Source organism: Pseudochaenichthys georgianus, chromosome 16 (genome assembly GCF_902827115.2).
Source record: "Pseudochaenichthys georgianus chromosome 16, fPseGeo1.2, whole genome shotgun sequence".
Taxonomy (NCBI): Eukaryota; Metazoa; Chordata; class Actinopteri; order Perciformes; family Channichthyidae; genus Pseudochaenichthys; species Pseudochaenichthys georgianus.
Window position 1 is genome coordinate 37,941,216 of NC_047518.2, and position 24,030 is coordinate 37,965,245.

Consider the following 24,030-nt stretch of genomic DNA (forward strand, 5'->3'; position numbering starts at 1 on the left):
TATCACTTGTATAATATTTAGTATTATATTTTGGTTCACATTACAAATATGTTATATTTAATTTTTCACAATTTATAATTTTAGAAAAAAATATATATATTTTGAAAAAAAACGTTTTGAACATATTCAAAGATCTCCGCTATTCTGAGACCCTCACAATATTCCAGTCCCTTTTCAAAACTCATCTCTTCTCCTCTCGTCTACTCATAGCCCCCCCCCCATCAATCCATGCCGGTTGAAGTTTGATAGTCCTACCCACCACCCTAACATTCCCTTATATTGTAAAGCGATTTTGAGTCCTTGAAAAGCCCTATACAAATATAATGTATTATTATTATTATTATTATTATTATTATTATTATTATTATTATTATTATTATTATTATTATTATTATTATTATTATTATTATTACCATACTGACAGGTATCAGGGGCCTATACTGCGAACCTGGTTCAACCTAACCTGGATATGTTTTAGTTAGCCGGTTGGCTTAATCCAAAACATACGCGCTCTCGCTAAACTGTACTACGACGCTGGTTATCAAGTGGATCGCTCAAGCCAGCCGTGTCCTATCTAGTTAGGTGCGCGTTCACATGAAAGGGGTGGTATTTGGAGCATTCGACCAATCACAAACATGGAGAAGCGCACTGACAGCGCAGCGTCATACTTCCTGAATGAAAAGTGAACTTTAATACTAGTCAAAAATGAAGAAGTTAAACTTTAAACATCCATGACTTAAACACTTTATCCAGGATAAAAGCCACATAGCTGCACCTGCAAGGTGAATACAGCTGGCAAAAGAAAAAGTGTTTGAATGCGTACATTAACAGGTTTATGATATCACTGTCCCGTCTAAAACACGATCTGACTTCAATTACATTTGTCTCGAGTGTTTCGCCAACTTATGTGTTGCTTAAAATAATACTTCTGCATACAGTATGTGACACTGTGAGTGTTGCACGGCCAGATACGGCTCAGCTGACTCAGATAAGGAGATATATGATACATTATGAAGTGATATGCCGCGGACTGTACTTAATGTACTCTGATCCGGTTACTTATGTTGTGGCCGATATTTAAGTAAGCTTTCTTAACGCTAATGTTATAATAGTCAGATTGCTCTGAAGATGGGAGGTGATATTCTATTAATGTTCACGTTCACACAGTCGGTGATTTTTGCCGGCCGTCTTTCCTGCGACGGCAGTTTTTCTGTATTTCCTTTCTCCTGTAATATGACTTGATCGCTTTAAACTCCGCACACTGAGCTCTGATTGGTCAGCAGGCGGTGCTTTCACTGAGTTGAGCTCTTAGCCTGCAACCTAACCTGGTCCCGACCAGGTTAGCTGCTTAGCATATATTACCATGGAGATCTAGCCTGCTAAAAAGAGAACCAGCTTCGTAGGACCGGAAAGCCGGAGTTTTCCCTGAATTTAGCCGGCTAAGCGAAAATCCTGCTTCGCAGTATACCCCCCAGATCTTGCTGTGTAAAATAATCTTCCTGACAGGTGTCACTTGTGATGTAGTCTGTGTGGTCCACAGTGAATGTATTCCTGACAGCCACAGGTGATAAGAATCAAAGGTTCCCATAGGATCCCATAGAAAATGCATGCGGGTCATTTTTGACCCACTTGGAAGCTTGGGGTAGTAATACAAAAACTACAATTTCTTAAAATGTATACAATGTAAATTAAAAATGTTAATGGCATGATATCCAAAACATGTTTTTTGAGGAATAGCTGGAATATGAAATGATAAAAAAATGTAATTACAAAGATACTTCAAGAAAACCACCTCACCGGGTCCAAAAAGACCCACTTATGCATCTAAGGGTTAAGTCATTATATCTCTAGTATTTTTAAAGCATATTAATATATATGCTCTTTAGTTAAGGCACATTAACATGGAAACAGAAATGTAAATGTGTAAAATAAACTGATTTAATTGATAAAACTAAACTGAGAGTTGAAAGCAATTGATTTCTTCTTGCAAATTTGTTTTCAAGAGCCAATATAAGTTTATTGTAGATAGTGTGTAATATTTGTATGTGCTTGTGTCGGATCAATTCAGAAATAGTGAACGAGTAACTCAAACCGAAAGGCTTTGAATGTTAAACTCACTATGATGTCATGGAAGAACACTAAACTGAGTATGTGTCTCCCTCTAGTGGATGTTAAAGCAGATGTTGTCAGTTATATTGATAGTACAGATGTTATGCTATTTGAAATAAGGGGAATCAGTATATATACATATTTGCATTTAAAACATGCTTTTATATATCAAGTTCAGCTTTATTTGTAGCAAATAAAGTTTGTACTCGCTCCTTATTAAAGTGACTTTCTTGAAATTGAGCCCTTATGCTCATGGACAGGCACGAAATTAAAGTCAAAGTCAACTTTAATGTTAATCTTTCAGTTTGTGTGTACAGACAGAGAGATCGAAATAACGTTTCCAACAATCCCGAATACAAAAATACAATAATTCAATCATACAAATATGTATACAAATATGTATATCCTATATATATACTCAAAAGACACATATACACATCATAGGCGGAGTTTGGGGGGGGCAAACCTTTTTTACTGACGTCAGTACACAGTTCCAACTATTGCGTGGGGTGCTACGGATACAGTAGCAATAAAGCCAGCGTTCACCGCACTGAGTATGACTTTTCCACATACGAACGCAACTCGTCCCGTTATGCACGCCTCATGCCCGCCGTACACACACACTATATGGAAGGGGCGGTCTCTCCCCCCAACAACAGTGCATTACATAACTGTAAAACGTATCATAACTGTGCACATCTTATACTTATTTGATAACTACTATATCCCTTGGTTACTTGAACACGCTACAATATTATTAACCAGTGTCCTACCTTAGTGCAGAAGTAGACGCATTTTTTCCACATTCCGCTTATATATCCACTATCCCCTCAGGTGACAGCTGTGCAGTTATGTCGTCCTCAATGTGAAGAATAGCAAGTGAGGAAAATCTTGTTCCTCCCATCGTTGACCGCAGCCAGTTCCGAATTCTCCTCATTGCAGACAAACTTGTCTCTGAGGTGGCCGATCCGAGAGGCAGAGTCAGTGCCAACTGGAGCATATTGTATACATTTGGATGATACAATAAAACACAAAAAACCCACAATTTGAAGTTGCCAGTATTTTAAACTGTATACATCCCTGGAGGTCTAGGGGATATGAAACACATTGGTGTTATCAAATTTAAAACATATAATTAATACATGGTGAAAATTGGTGAAAAATGGGTGAAAAAATGGGTGAAAATTGCTTGTGTCCATAATGGGCAGCATTAATAATAATAATAATAATAATAATCCTTATATTTATTATAGTGCTTTATCAATGACTCTCAAAGCGCTTTACAAATACACATTACACATACAGATATGTAATGGTCATCTACTGTGGACAAGGCCCACAGGAGCAAATTCGGGTGAAGTGTTTTGCCCAAGGACACAACGGCCTGACGCAGTGGGGCGGGAGCGGGTTTCGACTGGAGTTCCCCAACGCCACCTTGATCTGATGATCAAACGCACAGACCACTGCGCCACATGACAGCTAAGGTCAGAAGAGCTTTATTTAACAGCTGGTCTTATGTCTGTGACCCCTCCTGTTGTTAATTGATAAGCCTGAAACATGCACTTGTCAAGGTTCAGATGCACATTTAGCAAATATGGCATAGCCATTAATCATCTTAAGATAAGATACTTTTTTGATCCCAAGTTGGGAAATGTTTTTGTTACAGCAGCATGTACTACTTTGTTCTACTCCACTACAATTCAGAGGTTAACCTGGTATTTTTACTCTACTACATTTATTTTTGTTACTTTGCAAATTCTGATTAATGATGTGAAATATAAATAACCCTTAAATCAGACTTTAGGTACACCTGAGTAAAATTCAGCCTTATCAGTTTGTCTGTTTTGCACATCCTCCTGTTAATATCTTTCGAGGTCCTGCACTAAACTGTTTTATTGTAGAGATCACTACAGTATCTACTTGATATTTTCTATTCTATATTTCTATCATTGACCCCTATTTTGTATGTAGGCTACTCTTAATATTTAAATGTTTTCATCAAATATAACTTATTCAACAACTAAATTCAATAACGTGCTTTAACCACTAGGAGGTGCGATCTAAAAAACCAGTGGTCTAGTTAATAAAACATAATAATATCAAACATAATATGACTATTCACTTTATTGTGAAATTAAAACAGAACGGTAAAGGAAAATACAGTTTTAGTCTCTCGATGTGAAGCTTATGCATTGTGTACCATGCACTTGTATAGACCTGTAACAGTCAACTGCATGAGGAGTTGGAAAGATAGTTCAGAAAATCAGTAATATCTTTAAAAACTACAAAAAAATCCCTTTCTATCAGCTGTGCACCGTTATGGTGTAAATACAGACTATCTACCAATTGGATCAAATATAAAAGTCAGCCGAATTAATGTTGATACTGCAAGGAGACGTATTGTGTGAAAAGAAATGGAAGATGTTGTTTAATTGTTGATATATGTATGGTCCACGTCACGTATTCAGTTTTGGCGGCATCTCTTCCAGTTTGTCAAAAGGTCTTCTGATCAGGGCTCTATAAATAAATATCTACGGCAGATATGTAATATTTAATGCAGCCGAACCGTGTATTACAATGCCGTTATGTGATGACTTTCAAAGAGAAAAGCAAGAACACTCGGAATAAAGTATTATTTTATTTTTTTTAAATGTTTTCCGATTTCAACACATAAACACCATATCCTGACGTGCATTGCGGCGTGATTTTAGCCTATCAAAACCTCTGAAAAAAGAAATGTGTCTCTCAGAATCAAAAGAGAAAAACCTATGGGAAAAACACAAAAGCATTGTACACAATTTAAACCAATTAATGTCATATAATTAACAAGGATAAACTGATGTTTTTTAGTGGATGAGTACTGCAGATATTACTGTTAAATAATTTGATCATTGGTTTTATTATGAAAACGTCGAGACCGGAAATACTGTTTTCAACCCGTAACTTTACATGGAAGCTTGCCGCATATACACGTTCTCCTGACGAAACCTCAAATCATCTTCGTAATATCTATCAAACGATAGATCCTACATATCCACTGGACGTGGATTCTAAAAGTACAATATATACTTTTGAAATCTAATCAAAAAGCGTTTTAATGGCCAAACTATCCTACAATTTAGGATTTTACAGAGAGGGTTATTTGTGAATAAACAACCCTCTGTAACGTTTGCATTCAACGGGAGCACTAGAGGCCGACAACTTTAATACGTAATTATAGGTCGTATTAAGCACTTGAACAATCGACCCATTTGGTCGTATGAGTTGGAGGACTTGTTGCCAACACACTCTCACTCCATAATCGTCCAGGAGCGACGTTTGGTCAGTGTCCGTGGCGTGCAGTTGTGACGCTCCTAGGCTCCTTCAGCTTCATAAAGGGACGCAAATAGCTTTCAACTGATTGCAATGTATTCCCATCTGCGGCGGGATTTGACGCTCATGGAAGCACGGCATTCGTTTGTGTCGGCTGGCCTTAAAGGCAATGTGAGCGTCCATTCTCATTGGATAACGGATAATTGTACACCCGGAAGTAAGTATTCCCCTTACTGTCGATTGATTCGTGATATCTGCACTACTCATCGACTAAAAAACACCAGATTATCCTTGTTAATTACACAACATTGATTGGTTTAAATTGTGTGCAATGCTTTTGTATTTTTCCCCTTCGATTCGGAGAAACAAATATTTGTTCGGAGTAAAGGATGGCAGAAGACACTACACTACCCAGAATTCCCAGCTATCGTTTAGGACTACACCATGTGCTCTGTTTGACAAACCCCGTTTTTGTTCACCATTCATTCCAATGGCTGGCGTCTATGTCACGTGATCTTCAAATTTCTCCCTGCAGAAAAAAAAAATATGGCCGAAACTTCGTTTTATTCTAGGTGGAAAATGCCTATTTTAAAGTTAGTTTGGCCATTACAATGCGTTTTGATGTCATTTGATGCGAGAAATATGAGTTGTTATTTCAGATTGTTTGCAGTGGATGTACATGATCTTTAGTTTGCTAGTTATTACGAAGATTACTTCAGGAAATTGCGTCCATAGAACGTTTTCATTGTTACCAAGGTGGTTGCTAGGGACGCTGCTATCGATATTATTTCTGTTATGTTGTGTAACTGTTTAATGGTGTTATCTTTATTGCTACCCCCTTCCCCGTCAATGTATAGTGTTGGTCCACAGCGCAAACATATTAGTTTAACAAAATCCGCATCTAAAGATACGTTATTTTCCCCTGTGCAATTCCAGTCTCACATCTCACAGCACATCGTCATTAACAAATACCGGAAACAGACCGAAAACATTTAAAAAAAATAAAATAATACTTTATTCCGAGTGTGCTTGCCTTTCTCTTTGAAAGTCATCACATAACGGCATTGTAATACATGGTTCGGCTGCATTAAATATTACATATCTGCCGTAGTTCTGTATATGGAGCCCTGATGAGAAGACTTCTAGACAAACATGAGGAACTGAAAATGTAACGTGGATCATAAATATATCAGCCATTAAACAACATCTTACATTTCTTTTCACACAATACGTCTCCTTGCAGTATCAACACTAATTCGGCTGACTTTTATATTTGATCCAATTGGTAGATAAGCTGTATTTACACCATAAAGTTGCACAGCTGATATAAAGGGACACCTAGTGGTTAAAGCATGTTATTGAATTTCATTATTTTTATTATTAGATATTAATAGGATCCCTATAAAGTATGTTCATTACTCGTTATTCTCTACTAATAGTTAATTATAGACTGTATATAATGACTATTTTGCACATCCCATACAAGATCTCAAGATTTTCTAAGGTTTATTGATATATCATATAGACCTACACAACTATGGTGTAGTTCTGCATTGAATGAAAAACTTGGGTCGCAGGTTCCTCAATAGTGCATTACAAGACATCTATCAATATTTGTGCATACCTCCAGCAATGTTAACTATGTTGAAGCACTTATTTTAACTGATATTATACATAATGTATTATACTCTTATAAGATCTATGTAGATATTTCATCTCCGGCCTTGTCAGGTATTGAACAATCAATAAATAAAGAACACAGAATTGTTAAATATAAAACACAGAATTTGTGTGATTATACTAAATGATTTACAAATAAACACCACTGCATATTTACAACTGTAACACATGCTGATGTAATGCAAATGTTTCCAACTTGGGATCAATAAAGTATATCTTATCTTAAGCTGATCGATGGCTACTGCCATATTTGCAAAATTTGCCTCTGAACCTTGACAAGTGCATGTTTCAGGCTTATCAATTAATGTAATGTAATGTAATGCTATCAATTAACAACAGGGGTCACAGACATAAGACCAGTTGTTAAATAAAGCTCTTCTGACCTTGTCTGGCATGTGTGTATATATATTAATGCTGCCCATTATGGGCACAAGCAATTTTCACCCATTTATTAATTATATGTTTTAAATTTGAGTGTTTCCTATCCCCTAAACCTCCAGGGATGTACAGTTTAATACTGGCACCTTCTTATTATGGGAAATACGAAAACGTCTTTTAAAACTACAACTCCCAGTAGAGACGTGCCATAGATAGAGAACATGTTGGGAAACAGAATAGCCAGCATGTGTAGTTCTGGGGACAGGGTGGGGGTGGGGGAGGGGAGGGGGGGGGGGGGGACGCGGTGGACCCATTCAAATCCAGTTTTGGACAGTCTGCTGTGGTTCCATCCCATTTCAAGTGCTGTTCGAGGCTCGGCGTAACCCTCGGAGCACACTCTTCAATCACAGAACTTGAGGACTGTCACGGGTTTGTCAAACAGAGCACATGGTGTAGTCCAAACGATAGCTGGGGATTCTGGGTAGTGTAGTGTCTTCTGCCATCCTTTACTCCGAAAAAATATTTGTTTCTCCGAATCGAAGGGGAAAAATACAAAAGCATGCACGAATGCCGTGCTTCCACGAGCGCCAAATCCCGCCGCAGATGGGAATACATTGCAATCAGTTGAAAGCTATTTGCGTCCCTTTATGAAGCTGAAGGAGCCTAGGAGCGTCACAACTGCACGCCACGGACACTGACCAAACGTCGCTCCTGGACGATTGTGGAGTGAGAGTGTGTTGGACCTGGCCTCATCTGCAATTATAGAAAAAAATCCAGTATCCTGCACTTTCTCTACAATTTCTGCACAAACTAAGTTAGCGCATATGTCAATGACTTCGTTCTGGAAATCTGGGCTATTCGCATTGAAATAGTTGGACTGCATGTTTTTAAAAGCAGAATCATACTTGGAGAAGAAGCCACAAACCTCAAGAAAATTCCCACGCGACTCTGACTCGCTTCCCTCCCGATGCCCCGAAAAGGCAATCCGAGTTTGGACAACAGCCTCACAATATCAACAATTTTGCACAAATAAGATCTGTTCTTCTCAACAGAATCTTCGTGGCTTCGGGAAAGTTTAGCTGCTATAGATCCAGAAGACGCAGTCACTTTATAGTTATCCCATTTAACCATGCAGTTCAGATGGGCCTGGGAGTGTGCATGTTTCTCCAGTTTGCTGCTTAGTTTTTTTCCAGTCACTCAGGCCCTTTATAAAGGAATCCTCCACACCGCTGTCAGTCTGGAAGTTGCGGCATGAAAAACAGAAGACGGCATCCATTCGTACTGAATATTCCAGCCAGGGATAGTTCTTGTAATAGTACGTGGAAAATTATTGTTTTGTTTTCCCAATCATTTTTGAGGGGAATTCGGATAGGCTGCTTGGGACAGCTGTGTTTTACCCCAAGATCATCATGACCCATTGACGGCCCCGGCACCGGTGGTCTCCCTGCTGTGGGGTTAATGACGTTAGCTGGTCCTGCTAATCCAGAGATCTCCGCTGTGGGGCTAACGTTATCTGGTTTAGCTAATCCAGAGCTGCTTGTTTGTGTGTCTGCCACTTCACATTCTGACGGCTGCTGGTTTGTAAGATTAGGCTCAGTCGGTGGCTCTTCTGTTGTTGAAGCTTTTACATGACGAAATTGGAGGTTTTAAAAATCGCTGAATATCCATTACTGCTAATTATTGTAATACAATAGCTGAATCACTTGTATGCAAAAAAAAGCGAGGGAACTTGTGTCCTTAACCTCACACGTCACACACACACAAACGTCACAACATGCGACTGCTCAAAAATGAATGCAATGCCCCCCCTGCCCCCCCGCAAAATCCGCCTATGATACACATATGCACACATTAAGATAAAACACAACAATAAATATATACAAAATAATAAAATAACAGTCACTTCAATATAACTTCCAATGATTAATGGAACCAAATCAAATTAGTTTTAACAATATATGTATACAGCCCATGATTCATCCATGCAAGCTGTGCTGTGGCTGCACATCGTAGACATAGACCATACAAACGGTATAGAGACACAGCTGTCCCTAATGTTTTAATTTGATTGGTGATGTCATGTTGTTGGAGTACTTGAGCTGCACCCAGTGTATGAAAAGTGCTATACAAATAAAGCTTTATTATTGTTAAAGCTTGCCTCAGCAGGCTAACAGCTAATATGTTCACATTTGTTACCATTGTAATGCAGCTTGGTAATTTAGCATGCTAACTAATTCAGTAAAATGTCTCATGTGTAAATCAACAGTTTAGATCCTTTGTGAATTGTTTTACTTTTGTTGCCGAACAACGACCACATTTCCTCATTAGTGCTCTTTAAATGTGACAGTTTTCTTCTATTTTGTGTTTTCTATCATTGCGATTGGGATATGTTTGGTTATTGTTTATGTATTAGAATTCTAACATTTACAGATAGGCACCAAACACAAAGCAGGCTACAGTCAAGACTGATGGGAATATCAGAGGTTTTTTAGGTAGATGACCAAAAACAACACATTTTGTAAAAGTTAACATTTTGGCCTGATGGTAAAGCAAGAGTTGTGACTCTAACAATAACAACTCATTCTGAGGGGTACAAATTACATTACATGTCACTTGTTAGACGCTTTTATCCAAAGCGACTTACATACTCAATACTGTGGGCAATCCCCACGACATGCTGACTGCAGTGGGACTCGAACTTGCTATCCTCTGATTCGAAGATCAGCGTATTAAACCACTGCGCCACATGCCTCCCTGTTAAATTGAATGGCATCCAAATCCACACCAAAGTTATTAGGGTTCTTCCTCTTGGGAAGTCCATGCACAATTACACAGAAATGAATCGAATGGTTTTTGAAATATTTGAGTTTAAACCAAAGTAGTCAATGTACTGATAAGCCACTTCTGCAGAAAAGATATGGCGACATGCCAAATAAATCCTTCAAATTACACAGTAAACAATGTTCCCTGCCAGTTGTCAGGTGAAGAGGATTCTTCTTATAACACAACTGTTGTTGTTAAGTTTGACCTTTGCTTTGATTGCAGGCATCCTGTCGGTTAGTGAGAAGGCTAACTGTCTGGATACTAAGTTTAACTCAGGTCTTGCACACTGCTTTCATGTTTAATTTTGAGGTCACTCCTCTCGGTCTTCACCACTCCCATCTCTCTCTCTTGCTCTCTCTTGTTGCTTTCCTGCTCAAGCAATAGAGCAAAGAAAGTAAACCTGTTTGGCTGGCTGCAACCAGGAAACCATTCAAAGGGTGTACCAAGAACAGAAAGAGCTAGAACGAAAGAGAGGGGGTGGGGGGTGACAGAAGAAAGAAAGAGAGACAAAGAAGAAGCAGCAAAGTTTCAGCCAATGACAGAGGACATGTTTTCCGCTGTGTTGTGAGTAGATGTGTCTGTTCTGTTGACCTTGACATTGTGGGAGTGCTCTGCCTCTGAGATGTGAGCATGAATATTGGTAAGTGTGCTATCGAGAGGGTGAGGAGGGCTGAAAGTGAGAGGGTGGAGAGAGTCAGGATGGTAGTTGTTGGTAGAACGGTTGAGTATCAGTGTCACTCCCTTCCTTTGTAGTCAGTTCACTTCTTTATGCTTGGTGACTTTTGTTGAGCTGTTGTGAAAAACCTTTAAAAAGCAGCTTCTATATAACAGGACTTGTATTTTCTTGTGTTTTTCTGAAGACCTGACACAGGAGAAAGACTCTAAAAAAATGGGCTATTTCTGGAGGAAATGCTAAGATTGAAGTGCATTTTTAGAGATGCTGTAATTGTGCGGGCGAGCCATCGTTGGGTCATGTAATGCTATTGGATTATTTTATGGATCAAAGATGGATGCTGTTTGAAGAGGCTAAGATGTCTGCTTATCCAAAGAAGCTGGGACCTCACACAAAACACCGTAAGGACATTACATACCAGCAGAGACACTCAAACACTTGAGTCTGGATGATAACTGCTCCTATTTTTGCTCTTAAACACATTCAATAGAGAACAGGAGGACCATTATTATTTATCATCACGCCTCCTTACATGGAGACAGACTGACATTTAAGGTTGATTCACATCACTTCACAACAGAGGAAAGATGGCGGCAGCAGGTTCTGGAGCTTCCCTGAGCCCCAAATCTAGCTCCCAGACTCCTACCAGTGGAGACAGGAGGCTGCTGGACAAAACCCTAAAAAGACTTCATAAACTGGGCGAACTGTGCACTAACCCCCGGCTGGGCCTGAGGAACAGTCCACCATACCTGCCAGAGCTGGTCTCTGAGACGACAACACTGCTGACTCAGGTCTGGGAGCCCTACAGAGGCCCCAGGGGGCCGGGGGGCCAGGCACCCCGAAGGGACGAGGCCAAATACCTGAGGGTCCACATCCGAAACCTGCTGGATAAGACGGACCGGGCGCTGCTGCTGTTCAAAGAGGGACGGGACAAGATGTTCGAGGACACGTCCAGCTGCAGGTAAGAGGGCCGACATCTACACAAAAGAAAGAAAGTGTTATTTGACCTGAAATGCAATACATAAAAAAAGGGTTTTATGAATCCTTTTATTCAATTGCTTAATTTATTCATTCATTACCTTGTCCTTTGTTGTCTGTCTTTTTTAATATAGATTAAAATAAGTCAATCAATCAATCACTTTATGAGAGGCAGTCACATGTTTTATCCTCTTGGTGTACAAATCAAAGAAAAAGCTGCTTGATAGAACAATAATCAGCTAGTTTTTTGACAATTAATTAATAATTTCAGTCATTTATTTTATAGAAAATGGCAACGAGCATGTCATGCCACAGACTCAGGCAGTATGTTAAGGTTAAAACATAACTGAGATCAGCCTGATGGAGGAGGCGACAGAAACAGACAGTGGAAGGGTTGAGCCGCTGGTGGATTATTGTGCACACTGATGGTTTTGACACTGACTGGAATTTATGAAACACATGCAAACATGCAAACTCTGTTCAACATATAGCTTAAACTTTAATCAAAAACAACACAAATATGTATCAGTATATTAATGAATAAACCAGTTTGTGTAACTATGAATGATAACATGTGTATACTTACACAAATACAAATTAAATTAGAACACTTAATATTTGGGTAATTTTTACACAAACAAATATTTCATTAGGATTGAATATCTTACTCATCGTGGTTAGGGTGTGGTTTTTAATATGTAATTTCCATTGTTAGAATATAATCACTGATTAAAGTTCCGGATAGATATTAGGTTGCAGGATTTGTTTTGAATTACAAAATGTGAGCATGAATTTGAGGATCACTCAGACACAGCTTAATGTTCTTGGTTTTACGTTACATACATTTTTTTCATCATATCATCATATTGTGCAAGTCTGAAAACAGATAAATTGGCCATTACTGATGTGTAGGGATGGGTACCGAGCCCTGGTATTAAACGGGCCCCGGGGCTGAATTATTAAAGACCGTGGTACCGTTAAACTCCGACGTTAGCGGTCTTTTTTATCGGTACTGGAGACATGTAAAAAATATATGTCATGTATTATTGCTACACAAACATTATATTGCACTAACACTAACATTTTGCAGCAAAAAGACTGCAAAATGCTTCTATGATTATTTTTAGTATTTTCGATCTCTCTCACCAGCCTGCTTGCGAGGGGACGGGGCAGTCTACACACACAACACACACAACACACACAACACACACACACACACACACACACACACACACACACACACACACACACACACACACACACACACACACACACACACACACACACACGCACGCACGCACGCACGCACGCACGCACACACACACACACACACACACACACACACACACACACACACACACACACACACACACACACACACACACACACACACACACACACACACACACACACACACACACACACACACACACACACGGAGGAGATGGCAGAGAGAACGCACTCCAAGGTGTGGTTAAACTTTACCCGTCTCGATGCTCGTTGCCTAAAGTGCAATATTAGCATGTAAGGGCGGTAACACGAGCAATTTGTCTAAACATTTAGCAAAAGTGCACCACATTCAGACGGAGGAATGCACCGGGTTCGACTGTCTTTCTGGTAGCTCTGTAGCCCCATCCACGAGTAACTTTTCCACGTCAGGTGTTATGTATGCTAGCAGCAACACACGGAGTTAACTACATTATACAAACATGGGTTAATGATTTGAGGTAACAGAGTTATTTATTTTGTTAACGTTTCAGCTATTCTGTTTACAGTTCTGTCATCAGATTATTTAATATGATTAGTTAAAACGTTGTTGTTTCTTTTGATGTGAAATATTATGTATTTAATTTAAATAAAAAGCAATGTTAGTTTAGTTCACAATTTCTCAGTAGGGCCTGGCTCATTTCGTGGCATCTGCAGGCAGTGGCAAGTACTTCCGGCATCTGCCACAGAGGTCACTACTCCGTGGCATCTGTGGCAAGTACTTCCGGCAAATGCCACAGATGCCACAACTTGCCGAGGCATCTGCCGCTGCTCAACGGGAGTTGCCACAAGATGCCAGAGTAACTTAGCGTCCACACTACAGCTTCAAAAAAAGCTTGGAGCTGGGCGTGTCTGTAGCTTGGGGATTTTATTCAAGCAACACGACCAACAACCAATCACATGAATCTCCCGCCCCCGACATACAAAGCAAAAAACCCCGGGGATCTTAAGGGAGCAATATATATATAAACTCCCCAAACAGGCGAAAACCTACCAGTTTCACCCACTGTCTCTGCCACCTCCCTCCATGCCTGGTTCCTCCGGTTTGTATCCCGGTAGGTGAAGAGGGTCTGGTCATACAAAACCGGGTGATTTGCTACAGCGATAATTAGTTTCTCCTCCAACTTTTTTTGAAATATAGAAATGAACGGCGGGATATCTCTCCGAGCTTAGACGCGGTTTGATTGGCTACGGCTTGAGCTGTCAGATTTTCCGAAACGGGATTTGATTGGCTGGCGCTGGCTACTCCGGCGTCTCCGGCGGAGACGGACCGCTATGCTACCCACAATTCAGTTCGGCGAAAAAGCGAGGCAACGTGACGTCACCCCATTGAAAGTGAATGGGCAGATTGGAGTTGTCGACGCTGTAGTGTGGACGGGCCGTAAGAGAAGGTTTACTGTAGCTGCCACTCGCCTTCCGTGGCAAACGCAGCTATTTAAACCCGTATTTATTGTGTAAAATGTCGCTGTTTAGGCATGACTTTATCGAACTGATCTGTACACAGGACTGATGTGCGATCTCTATTTTTCAAAAAGATTATACATTATCATTTCTATTCAATTTTACTTGGAGCATGGTTTGCTAAAATAAACAAACGTGCTATATTTATGATGAAATATTGGCGAGTGAGGGTTGCAACGCCCTTGGCAATTGTCGCTTCTTGAGGGGAGTTTCCACTGCTTGCTACGATAAACCAGGTGTATGACTAGTAAAGACAAATAATTAACAAATACATATCTGTATTGACACAGCAACGTGTACACTGGTGTTATTAGACTTGGCTACAGACTTAGGGCAGCTGTAATTAGCTAGTGAGATGCTAAGGTTTACTTTATAAATTAGGCAAAGGACAGTTATATTTGCCCCATGCCTTCAGCAGCAGCAGGCCATTCACTTTGATTTTATCCCGTTATGAAATGTCATCATTTCGACAATAAAGAAATGCTACATAAACGTTATCTTGCACGTTTTATCGAACCATCTCCGTTTCTAACTTTCAATATTTAAAAAGAGATCTCTCTCTCATCTGCGTGCGGGGGCGGGGCCTCACAGACATGCTGCTGCGCTGTGCACACAGTTCTGCCGGTAATGAATATTAGGATACATTTTGTGAGGAAACTTTTCCACCAATAATTCCAATAAGTATTCCAAAATGTTTACGAAAGTAACTGTATTCGGATTAGTTGTTTTTCAAATGTAACGCGAGCTGAATACAGTTAGGCTACTTGATTTTTGTATTCTGATTACGTAACGCCGTTACATGTATTCCGTTACAACCCAACCCTGTGTACAGATCATCAGTCCTGTGTACAGATCAGTTCGATAAAGTCATGCCTAAACAGCGACATTTTACACGATAAATACGGGTTTAAATAGCAGCATTTGGCACGGAAGGCCAGTGGCAGCTACAGTAAACCTTCTCTTACTCTGGCATCTTGTGGTAACTCCCGTTGAGCAGCGGCAGATGCCTCGGCAAGTTGTGGCATCTGTGGCATATGCCGGAAGTACTTGGCACAGATACCACAGAGTAGCGGCCTCTGTGGCATATGACGGAAGTACTTGCCACTGCCTGCAGATGCCACGAAATGCGCTTGCTGTCTCTCCAATTTCTTTAGTTAGTTTGCCTTATTTGTTTCTCCAAAAGAACAGTACTGTTAAAAGACCGGACCGATAAGCGGTATCGATACAAATAGTAGTACCGTTAAAACCTTAATGATACCCATCCCGACTGATGTGTGAATGTTTTGCACAACTATTTTTATTTAGCTTGAGATTCTTCTGTAAAGACTTCCATCGGCTGCAGAGAGCTCAACTTAAACGCGCCTCAAAGATCTTTAAAAGTTACTCTCTCTTTCACATTGGAAAGATCAGAAGCTTAAAACGCATTTAACATTGAGCTTCTTCAGGTGATCACGCGATATTTCAAATATTAAAATAAAGAAACAATTACAGCACATTAACCCATCCGAGAATTAAGCTATAGAGCGTCGCCATTGCTTCACAACATAGTTTACTCTTTAATCTAAAAATAACACGTGCACTGGAGTGTTTGCCGACCATTTTTTTTTCATGACATTTATACGAGGAGCCAGACTGACCAAGAGACGTGACCAATAACGGCCCGTCCACACACTTCTGCCCATTCACTTTGAATGGGGTGACGTCACTTTTCGCCGAACTGCATTGTGGGAAGCAGAGCGGAGCTTTCCTGGCGTTTCAGGCTGCAAAAGTTGAGCAATGTTCAACTTTTGAAGCTTCTGAAGCTTTCGTTGGAAGCGTCAGCCAATCAAATCATATGCCAGTACAAGCTCTAGCCAATCAAACCGCTACTTGTGTGTCAGGGGTGGGAGATTCATGTGATTGGTTGTTGGTCGAGCTTCAGACACGCCCGCCGGCAAGCTTTTTCCAAAGCCGCTGTGTGGACGGGCCGTAACACATCTCCTCCCATTTCTCCCCTTCTCCTCAACACCTAATACGTTTTTCTCATCGAGTTGAAACGTTTTTAACCTCCTCTTAAGAGAATGCCCATTTTATAATTACTGGCTGCCTGGACACATCTGCAGAAAATATTTCCAAAGAAACATTCAAAAATAATTACGAAAGTGCAGATATGGTGAGATGAAAATGAGAAGTTGGGGTCAAATTCAATGGATGGGAATTACTTGCATTGTAATACACTGTATTCAGGTATTAGAATATTTCCGATATTGTACAATTTGAACTGCATTTTTATTAGAAAAGTAAAATAAATAGAGTGGAGTCAGTTAATCCTCTCCTGAAACACGCATTCGGGTCTTACGTAAAACATGTTCGGAAAAAGATCTTTCAAGATACTTCAAAGACAACTGATATATTTTTACCTGTTTATGTTTTGTATAATACAAAAAGTGTTAAAGATGGAAGTAAGCTGTAAATGTAGCATTTACATAGTTTAATTCAGTTTTTTATGAGAGACTGCACCAAGTGACATGTTTGTAGACAAATGTGTGTTTAAAAAAAAAGAAATTGTCAACAAATATTTAGTAAATTACCCTCGAAGTGTCTTGAAAGAGGGTACAGTACATTCTTATAAAGGAGTGACACTTAGGCCACTGGAACATTCTGTGGTATTTACAGACAAGCAAGCTGCAGAGCATCCTGTTTGCTAGCTGGACTACCTTGTGTGCGTTTATCTGCGGAAACTATCAGCAGTGTTTGATTTAACTCAAAAGAAGCAGTACAGTATCCAGTGTTTAACAATTAGAGCTATGTCCCCCTGAAAAACCATGGTGTTAGAATTTATTTTATGTTATTTCTTTACATGTTTACACCATTTATATATAGCCAGTGTTTACCACAGTTGCCATAGCAAAACAAGCCTGCCTGGCCTGACACCTTTAACTTTACACACCTACACTGGAGACAAATGCAAAGAAACTAACCTTTAAGGTAGTGACACTTTATTAAAAAGTTTCTGCAGATATGTCCTTATTCTGAATCTTAATCCTAGTGCCTTTGACACTTTTAGATGCAAGAATATTCAAAGAAAGTGTGTGAGTTAAGGGTTATAAGTTTGAGGAGACGTAGTTATTGCCTCACAAGATGGTTTTACATGTTTGTATAAGAGAGCATAAGAAAAAGGAAATGTGATGTCCAAGCAAAGCCTATTTCTATATCTGACAACTGAAAGTCTGTTTTGTTTTTCTTTCTCAGGAGGAACTTGACCAAACTGTCCTTGCTGTTCAGTCACATGCTCTGGGAGCTGAGGGCCATGTTTCCAGGGGGCAGTTATCAGGGTGACACCTACAGGGTGACTAAGCCAGAGGCAAAGGAGTTTTGGATGCGCTCATTCGGAAACAAGTGAGTATTGGGAATGTTCCTAACAAGATAACTTTTATTGTATTTTCATTGTGTTTTTATTTTTTGCTACATGTCAACAATGTGTTCTGACAGGTGTTTTGTGCAGTGGAAAAGCTTCAAAGAGCAGCTGCAGAGTGTGCATGCGTTTGAGGAAGGGATGGAGTCCATGGCTCTGAAATCAACTATAGATCTCACCTGTAATGACTACATCTCTGTGTTTGAGTTCGACATCTTCACCAGACTGTTTCAGGTAAGGTGAATTTTCCAAAAGTCATAAACTAATAGACCCTGTTAAGCCCCAAGGACCCCCTCGGCGGGTCCTTTTTTTTCTTTTTTTCACGACACTGTGTCTCAGGGGATCTTAATATTTAAGAACCTATTAATGTGTTATACCAGATTAACGGGAATAATCTCAGCTAATTGACGATACAAACCATTTTTACCAAAACAAAACACAAGTCTCATAAGAAGCATCTAAATGACCCCTGAGCGAAAAATGCTAACCTATTACTGCACCGATAATCACTCCTAGCTCCCTTATTACTTATCCTAGGTGCACATTGTTATGGAAATCTTAGACCCAGTCAATACTGTGGAGATTCACAAGTCAGAAAGATCAAAAATAAATGGTGAAACAGACAGAGTTGTCTTTCTGGTTATTTATTAGAAGCTTCAAATACAAACACGCAATATAAAGTCACAGGTCTCACAGAGTATAGGATAGTCTGCAGGAGTGTGCGCAGTACAATATAATAGCAAAGCTTATATACAGGAAAGGGCGGGAAGCTCAGAAATCTGTCTTCACACGGTCATATTGTTATTAGACACCTGTACTTGAGCTGTAGATAGTATAACGGTTCTCAGAATAGGGAAGTTCTTGTGTGACTTTGTGTGAGTCTCAACCTAGTCTGTCAAATCAGCTCTGTGGCCTTGAAGCGCTTGGGAATAAAAACCCCATTAGAGTGTGCAGAGAAAACAGCACATAATAGGAAAATGGTACAGTAGTGTTAGACAATGCTTTTAGAAGCATTTGGTTTTAGCATATAAGGTAAGATAAAGACATTTCCACTACAACATCCAACACATGGTTTATGATCGCAAGGAGACACAGAATCTAACGGTGCCCACCTCAACACTGAAAGATACAAACGTTATCAACAAAAACGTACATCAAAACAAGTGGCGCTCGGTAGCCCACAACGCTAACATGGCTTACCTTCGTCTTTGTCTGGTCTAAACTGGTCTTCGATGGCATTAAAACGATAACAACGATGCTGTAGTTAATCCATAGGTTAATCCAATGTGTCTGTGTCCCCTTTGAAATGTTCTGATAATCTATAAGCAATAAAACAGCTTTTTCGTTGCTTTATATCAGAGCAGTGATATTTCTCCCCTCTGCTGCAAGCTAGCATGCGCAGAGACATGTCAGACATATCAAAATCGAACAAGGGGGACCAGAGATATGGAAAATCCACCCAAAAGGCCCCAGAAGAGGTTTTTTTTTGCTAAATCTGTCTAAAAAGGTCAAATATAACTTGTTTTGCATCTTGATACAGGGTACTTATTATCTGTTGTACTTTGGATTCCTAAAGCTTTTAGTCTACTAACCCATCATCCAAGGTTAGTTTTCACTATAAGTACAACATATTTTATGGACGGACACTATAATTTACAGTTTTTTACCATGTTCAATCTGAATTTTTTTTTAAATAAAAAACATCTATATTGATTCTGACTTTTCTACATCCAACTCACAGGTTTATCATTACTTTGAGAAAAAAGATTATTAATTTAACCCTTTTAGAAGGGAAGATATGGTCATTTGTTCTGGGAATGTCATTTTCGAGCCTGAGACCTGAAAAACAGGCTCGGGGTTTAACAGATTTTAAAGAGGCCCTATTATCTTGTTGGGGTTTACCCTTTCCTGCAGTGTGTTATATAGGTTTTAGTGCATGTAAATGGTGTGCAAAGGCTAAAATACCTCTGAGTTTCCTCTCCCACACACTCTGCCCCCCCTGTTGACCAATCACAACAGAGCCGGCCAGCTAACCAATCACAGTGTGACAGAGTACGAAAAACATGTCACAGTAGAGGCACAAAATACACATATGAACCTGAAATGATAATAATATTCCCTCTTTAAAAGGAATAGTTAGAGATTTTGCTTATTACGCTCAGTAGGTTTCTTTCAAAGAGTGAGATATAGAAAATGGATACCTTTCGTATATTTATACTTTCAATTTGAAGCTATAGCCGGTTAGCTTAGCTTAGCATAAAGAATGGAAGGAGGGGGAAACTACTCTGTCCAAAGGGATATCGACAATCGATTGGTATCCTTTCATCTAGAGCAACTCTTACCAAGACAGCGATAAAGCATATTTTACCAAAATGTTTACTACTTCTTTAAACATGAATCATAATGAACATCCTACGTCTGCTCTCATTTTTAGCCGTGGAGGTCACTCATAATGAACTGGAACCAGCTAGCAGTGACCCACCCCGGCTACATGGCCTTCCTCACCTATGACCAGGTTATAGCTCGTCTGGAACACTACCTGCACAGACCTGGGAGGTGAGGACCAGCACAGTAACAAACTCTGACTGATGCACTTCCTACAGGACATATATTATGTCACACATATCTCAAAACTCTAAATACTACTGAGGATTCATCTCAGTTTTTAGCAATAAGGTCCAAGCAACATTGAACCAAAGCACTCTATATTTAAGTCTTTGGAAAGAATGTTTATTCATTATTTGTTGAATGTATGTATTTTATTTTCTTCTTCAGTTTTTACCAGACGTTTTTCAGCATAACCAACTAAAACTTTCCAGCTTTCTGTCTATGAGTCAAAAATGTTGTTAAGTATAGCTCCATGACAATACGCGTGTCCAAAACTGCTTTAAAGGGGACACATAGGATTGTTTATTGTTTACTTATTTCATAGTTTATGCGTCAGGCAGTTCCGATACCATGCACAGCACTTAAAAAGTGATTTTTTAAAATATGTAATTGATTGCACAAATACAGAAAAAAAAGACCTACATTTAGCAACTACTTTTTGCCAGAGACTTAAAATAATGTTTAAATGCTTATCTGGGAACTTTAATGTGTACATATAAACACATTGGATTAACAGAATCTCTTTCCCTCCAAGCTATATCTTCCGCCTGAGCTGCACAAGAATGGGTCAGTGGGCTATTGGTCATGTGACCAGTGAAGGGGGCATCGTCCAGACCATCCCCCAGAATACACCTCTCTACCAGGCACTCATTCAGGGCTTCAAGGAAGGATGGTTAGAGAAAAAAACACACACAGCTCTCTGGTTTATTTTTGTCTCTGTTTGTCTCTTTTTTCTCCTTAGTGTTGTGTGTTTGTGTGCCTGCAGCTACCTGTACCCAGATGGCCGAGATGTGAACCCCGACCTGACAAGCTTGTGTGAGCCGGCCCACAGGAGCAAAGTCAAAGTTTCAGAAGTAAGTGGATGAACTTCATACCTCTTTACCCATTTATCAAACTGTCAACAACATCCTGAGGCTTTAACCGAGACAAAACATAGATCGTATCCCGAGATGTTGTCTTATTATTTTGTCTTGTATTTCATGTCTACACATCTCAAACGGTACACTATCGCCCGACAGGAGCAGTATGAGATTTACTGTGACATCGGCAGCACCTTCCAGCTGTGTAAGATCTGCACAGAGAGGGATAAGGACACTCGTATCCAGCCCTGTGGACATCTCCTGTGCCAACCCTGCCTCACAGGCTGGCAGGTAGAATCCCCCCTCCACTTACTCATTCACTAGAGTCATTTACAGCCCTGAACACCTCTGCTGTTGCCAGGGGCCACATGCAATTGAACAATTGAGCTAAACTAGTTTGAAAAAATAGACATAATTCGATTTAGAGAACAACCACAGATGTAGTCATCTGTATCACCTCAACAGTCAACACCTTATGTTGCAGTTATGCATGTGCACTGAAAAAACTGAAATGTTGACTTTAATTAAGGGTATTATGTCAACAAATTTCACACAACTATATTAGGTTAGTTGAACAATAATATCAAGTAACAACTAACATTGAAAAATATGTGATATGACGACGTGTCGTTTAAACAGCCTCTAGTAAATGGTAGAATTCAATATTTAAAAGTAATTTCCAAATGGTTAGATACAAGTGATATAAGTAGGCTATGTATGCTTTGTTTGTTTATTGATTATATTTTATATTTTATATTTAGCATTTATCCTATGTTTATAGTTTATTTAGTAGTAGTGGGTGAGTCTTAGGCTGGAGCCACACAAGGACGATAACGCAAACGGAGCGAAATCGATATCAAAAAAGTCTTCCGTCCACACGGAATAGGCACCAGCAGGGGCGGACTGGGACTACAAATCAGCCCGGGACTCTCGACCGGCCCACTTCGGTACCGCCGGCCCAAGCGGTGCCGCAAGTAAATACCGCTAGTAAATTGTCGACGGGGGGGGGGTGTGCTAGTGACTTACCGCAGAGGTAGACATTAAGGGTAAAATTGACTTGTATTATCACTGGCCCCACCATTGTAACCAATGGCCCGGAGCATTCGTCCAAAAACAAATCGACTAATAATGAAGAAAATTAACACATTTGTTGCAATAGTAATTTATGCACTAACTACATTACTACTTGTACTACAACATTTGAATCATTAGTTCTTCCTCATTTTCCTCAATTGTTCATATTTGGTTTATTAAAATAATGATATTGTGGTCATTGTTAAAAAATGTTTGCTATTATTATGAGATTATTATTTGTATAATGCACTTTCTGCCTTCCTGTCATTAGGAGTTAGACATGTAATGGCTATAGATTAGATCCTTCATTATCCTAAACTGCTGGGACATTTCGCCAATACCTTTATATTGTCTACTCTTTACTTACTTGTCAGCATAGGTCGGCATTGATGTACAGAGCCGACAGAAGACCTTGTTTATATTGGCATCATATTGAGATGTGCAGCCAGTGACGCGTCCTAAAACCAGGAAGTAAGCTGCTGGTTCCCTCGACAAGGGTTTTGGAAAATAGCTGGAAATAAGGTCTGTGGAAAACAAACCTGTTTGATAAATGCACGTTTTGTTCAGCCGGATAATCTCCACATGTCTACCCTACTTTTATCATTTTCGAATCATAAATCTAATCGATAGATTGTAAAAGGGTTTTAGGACGCGTCACTGCACCACTAGAAGCCAACTCCATCGATCAAGCTGAAACTTTCTCTCCCTCTTTTTCTCATGATCCCTGTCACTCTCCTTTAACTCCTCCGGTGACTTTCTTTTATTTGAAGATTGTTTTTTGCCCGGCGCTTGGCCGGTTACCGCTGGTATTAAAAACATTTTGGCGAAATAGTGAAGGAGCGCGCTGCCGCTCACGGGAGCCTGCTCGCGCTGCACTCCGCAGCGAACAGCTGTTTGCTTTTCACCCAACAACGACAACCGACTCACGGAACGCTATGTTGTAGCGTTGATATACGAAACAATTTAACTAAATTGCTAGTCAAAATACCAATACCACAGGACAATTTTTTTTTAAAGCAATATTTTTAGTGGCCCGAGTGGGCAAGTGGAAAGTACGTTATGCTGCCCGGGGGGTCTAAATAGTGCTTCCGGGCCAGCGGGCCATTTAATATCGAGCCCTGCCGGTTACCGGGCGGCCCACATCGTCCGACCGGCCCACTTCAGTACCGGCCCATCGGGATTCGTCCCGAACGTCCCGATGGCCAGTCCGCCCCTGGGCACCAGAAACGTGTCCGAAAGCGCTGGAGACGCTGTAGTACATATGCCGGGCCTATATGTGGCACTGTACTCCTGCCACAAAAGCAGCGAAGAAGACTTCCCGCGCATGGTTTCCATGGTTGCCCTTCTGTTTATTCTCCGCTGTGGATGCTCTGGCTCTTTTTCTCCCTCCCCGAGGCAAGCGTTTGCTCCTGCTG

General features: G+C 40.1%; 1 protein-coding gene across 9 annotated transcripts in view; it reads left to right on the plus strand.

The window, feature by feature from the left end:
* The window catches only part of cblc (Cbl proto-oncogene C, E3 ubiquitin protein ligase), a 33,369-nt gene that overhangs the window by 2,259 nt on the left and 7,080 nt on the right, over positions 1-24,030 (plus strand). For 2 of the 9 annotated variants that reach the window (XM_034101913.2, XM_034101907.2), the window contains exons 1-7: positions 9,838-11,936; positions 17,912-18,058; positions 18,152-18,308; positions 20,509-20,630; positions 21,217-21,354; positions 21,448-21,535; positions 21,701-21,832. In XM_034101913.2, coding sequence (XP_033957804.1) covers positions 11,563-11,936; positions 17,912-18,058; positions 18,152-18,308; positions 20,509-20,630; positions 21,217-21,354; positions 21,448-21,535; positions 21,701-21,832 — 1,158 coding nt within the window. In that variant the 5' untranslated portion in view covers positions 9,838-11,562. Of the gene's footprint in view, positions 1-3,451; positions 3,594-9,836; positions 11,937-17,911; positions 18,059-18,151; positions 18,309-20,508; positions 20,631-21,216; positions 21,355-21,447; positions 21,536-21,700; positions 21,833-24,030 lie in introns of those variants that run through there. The other 7 variants (XM_071205955.1, XM_034101911.2, XM_034101912.2 and 4 more) reach the window with 7 other exon arrangements.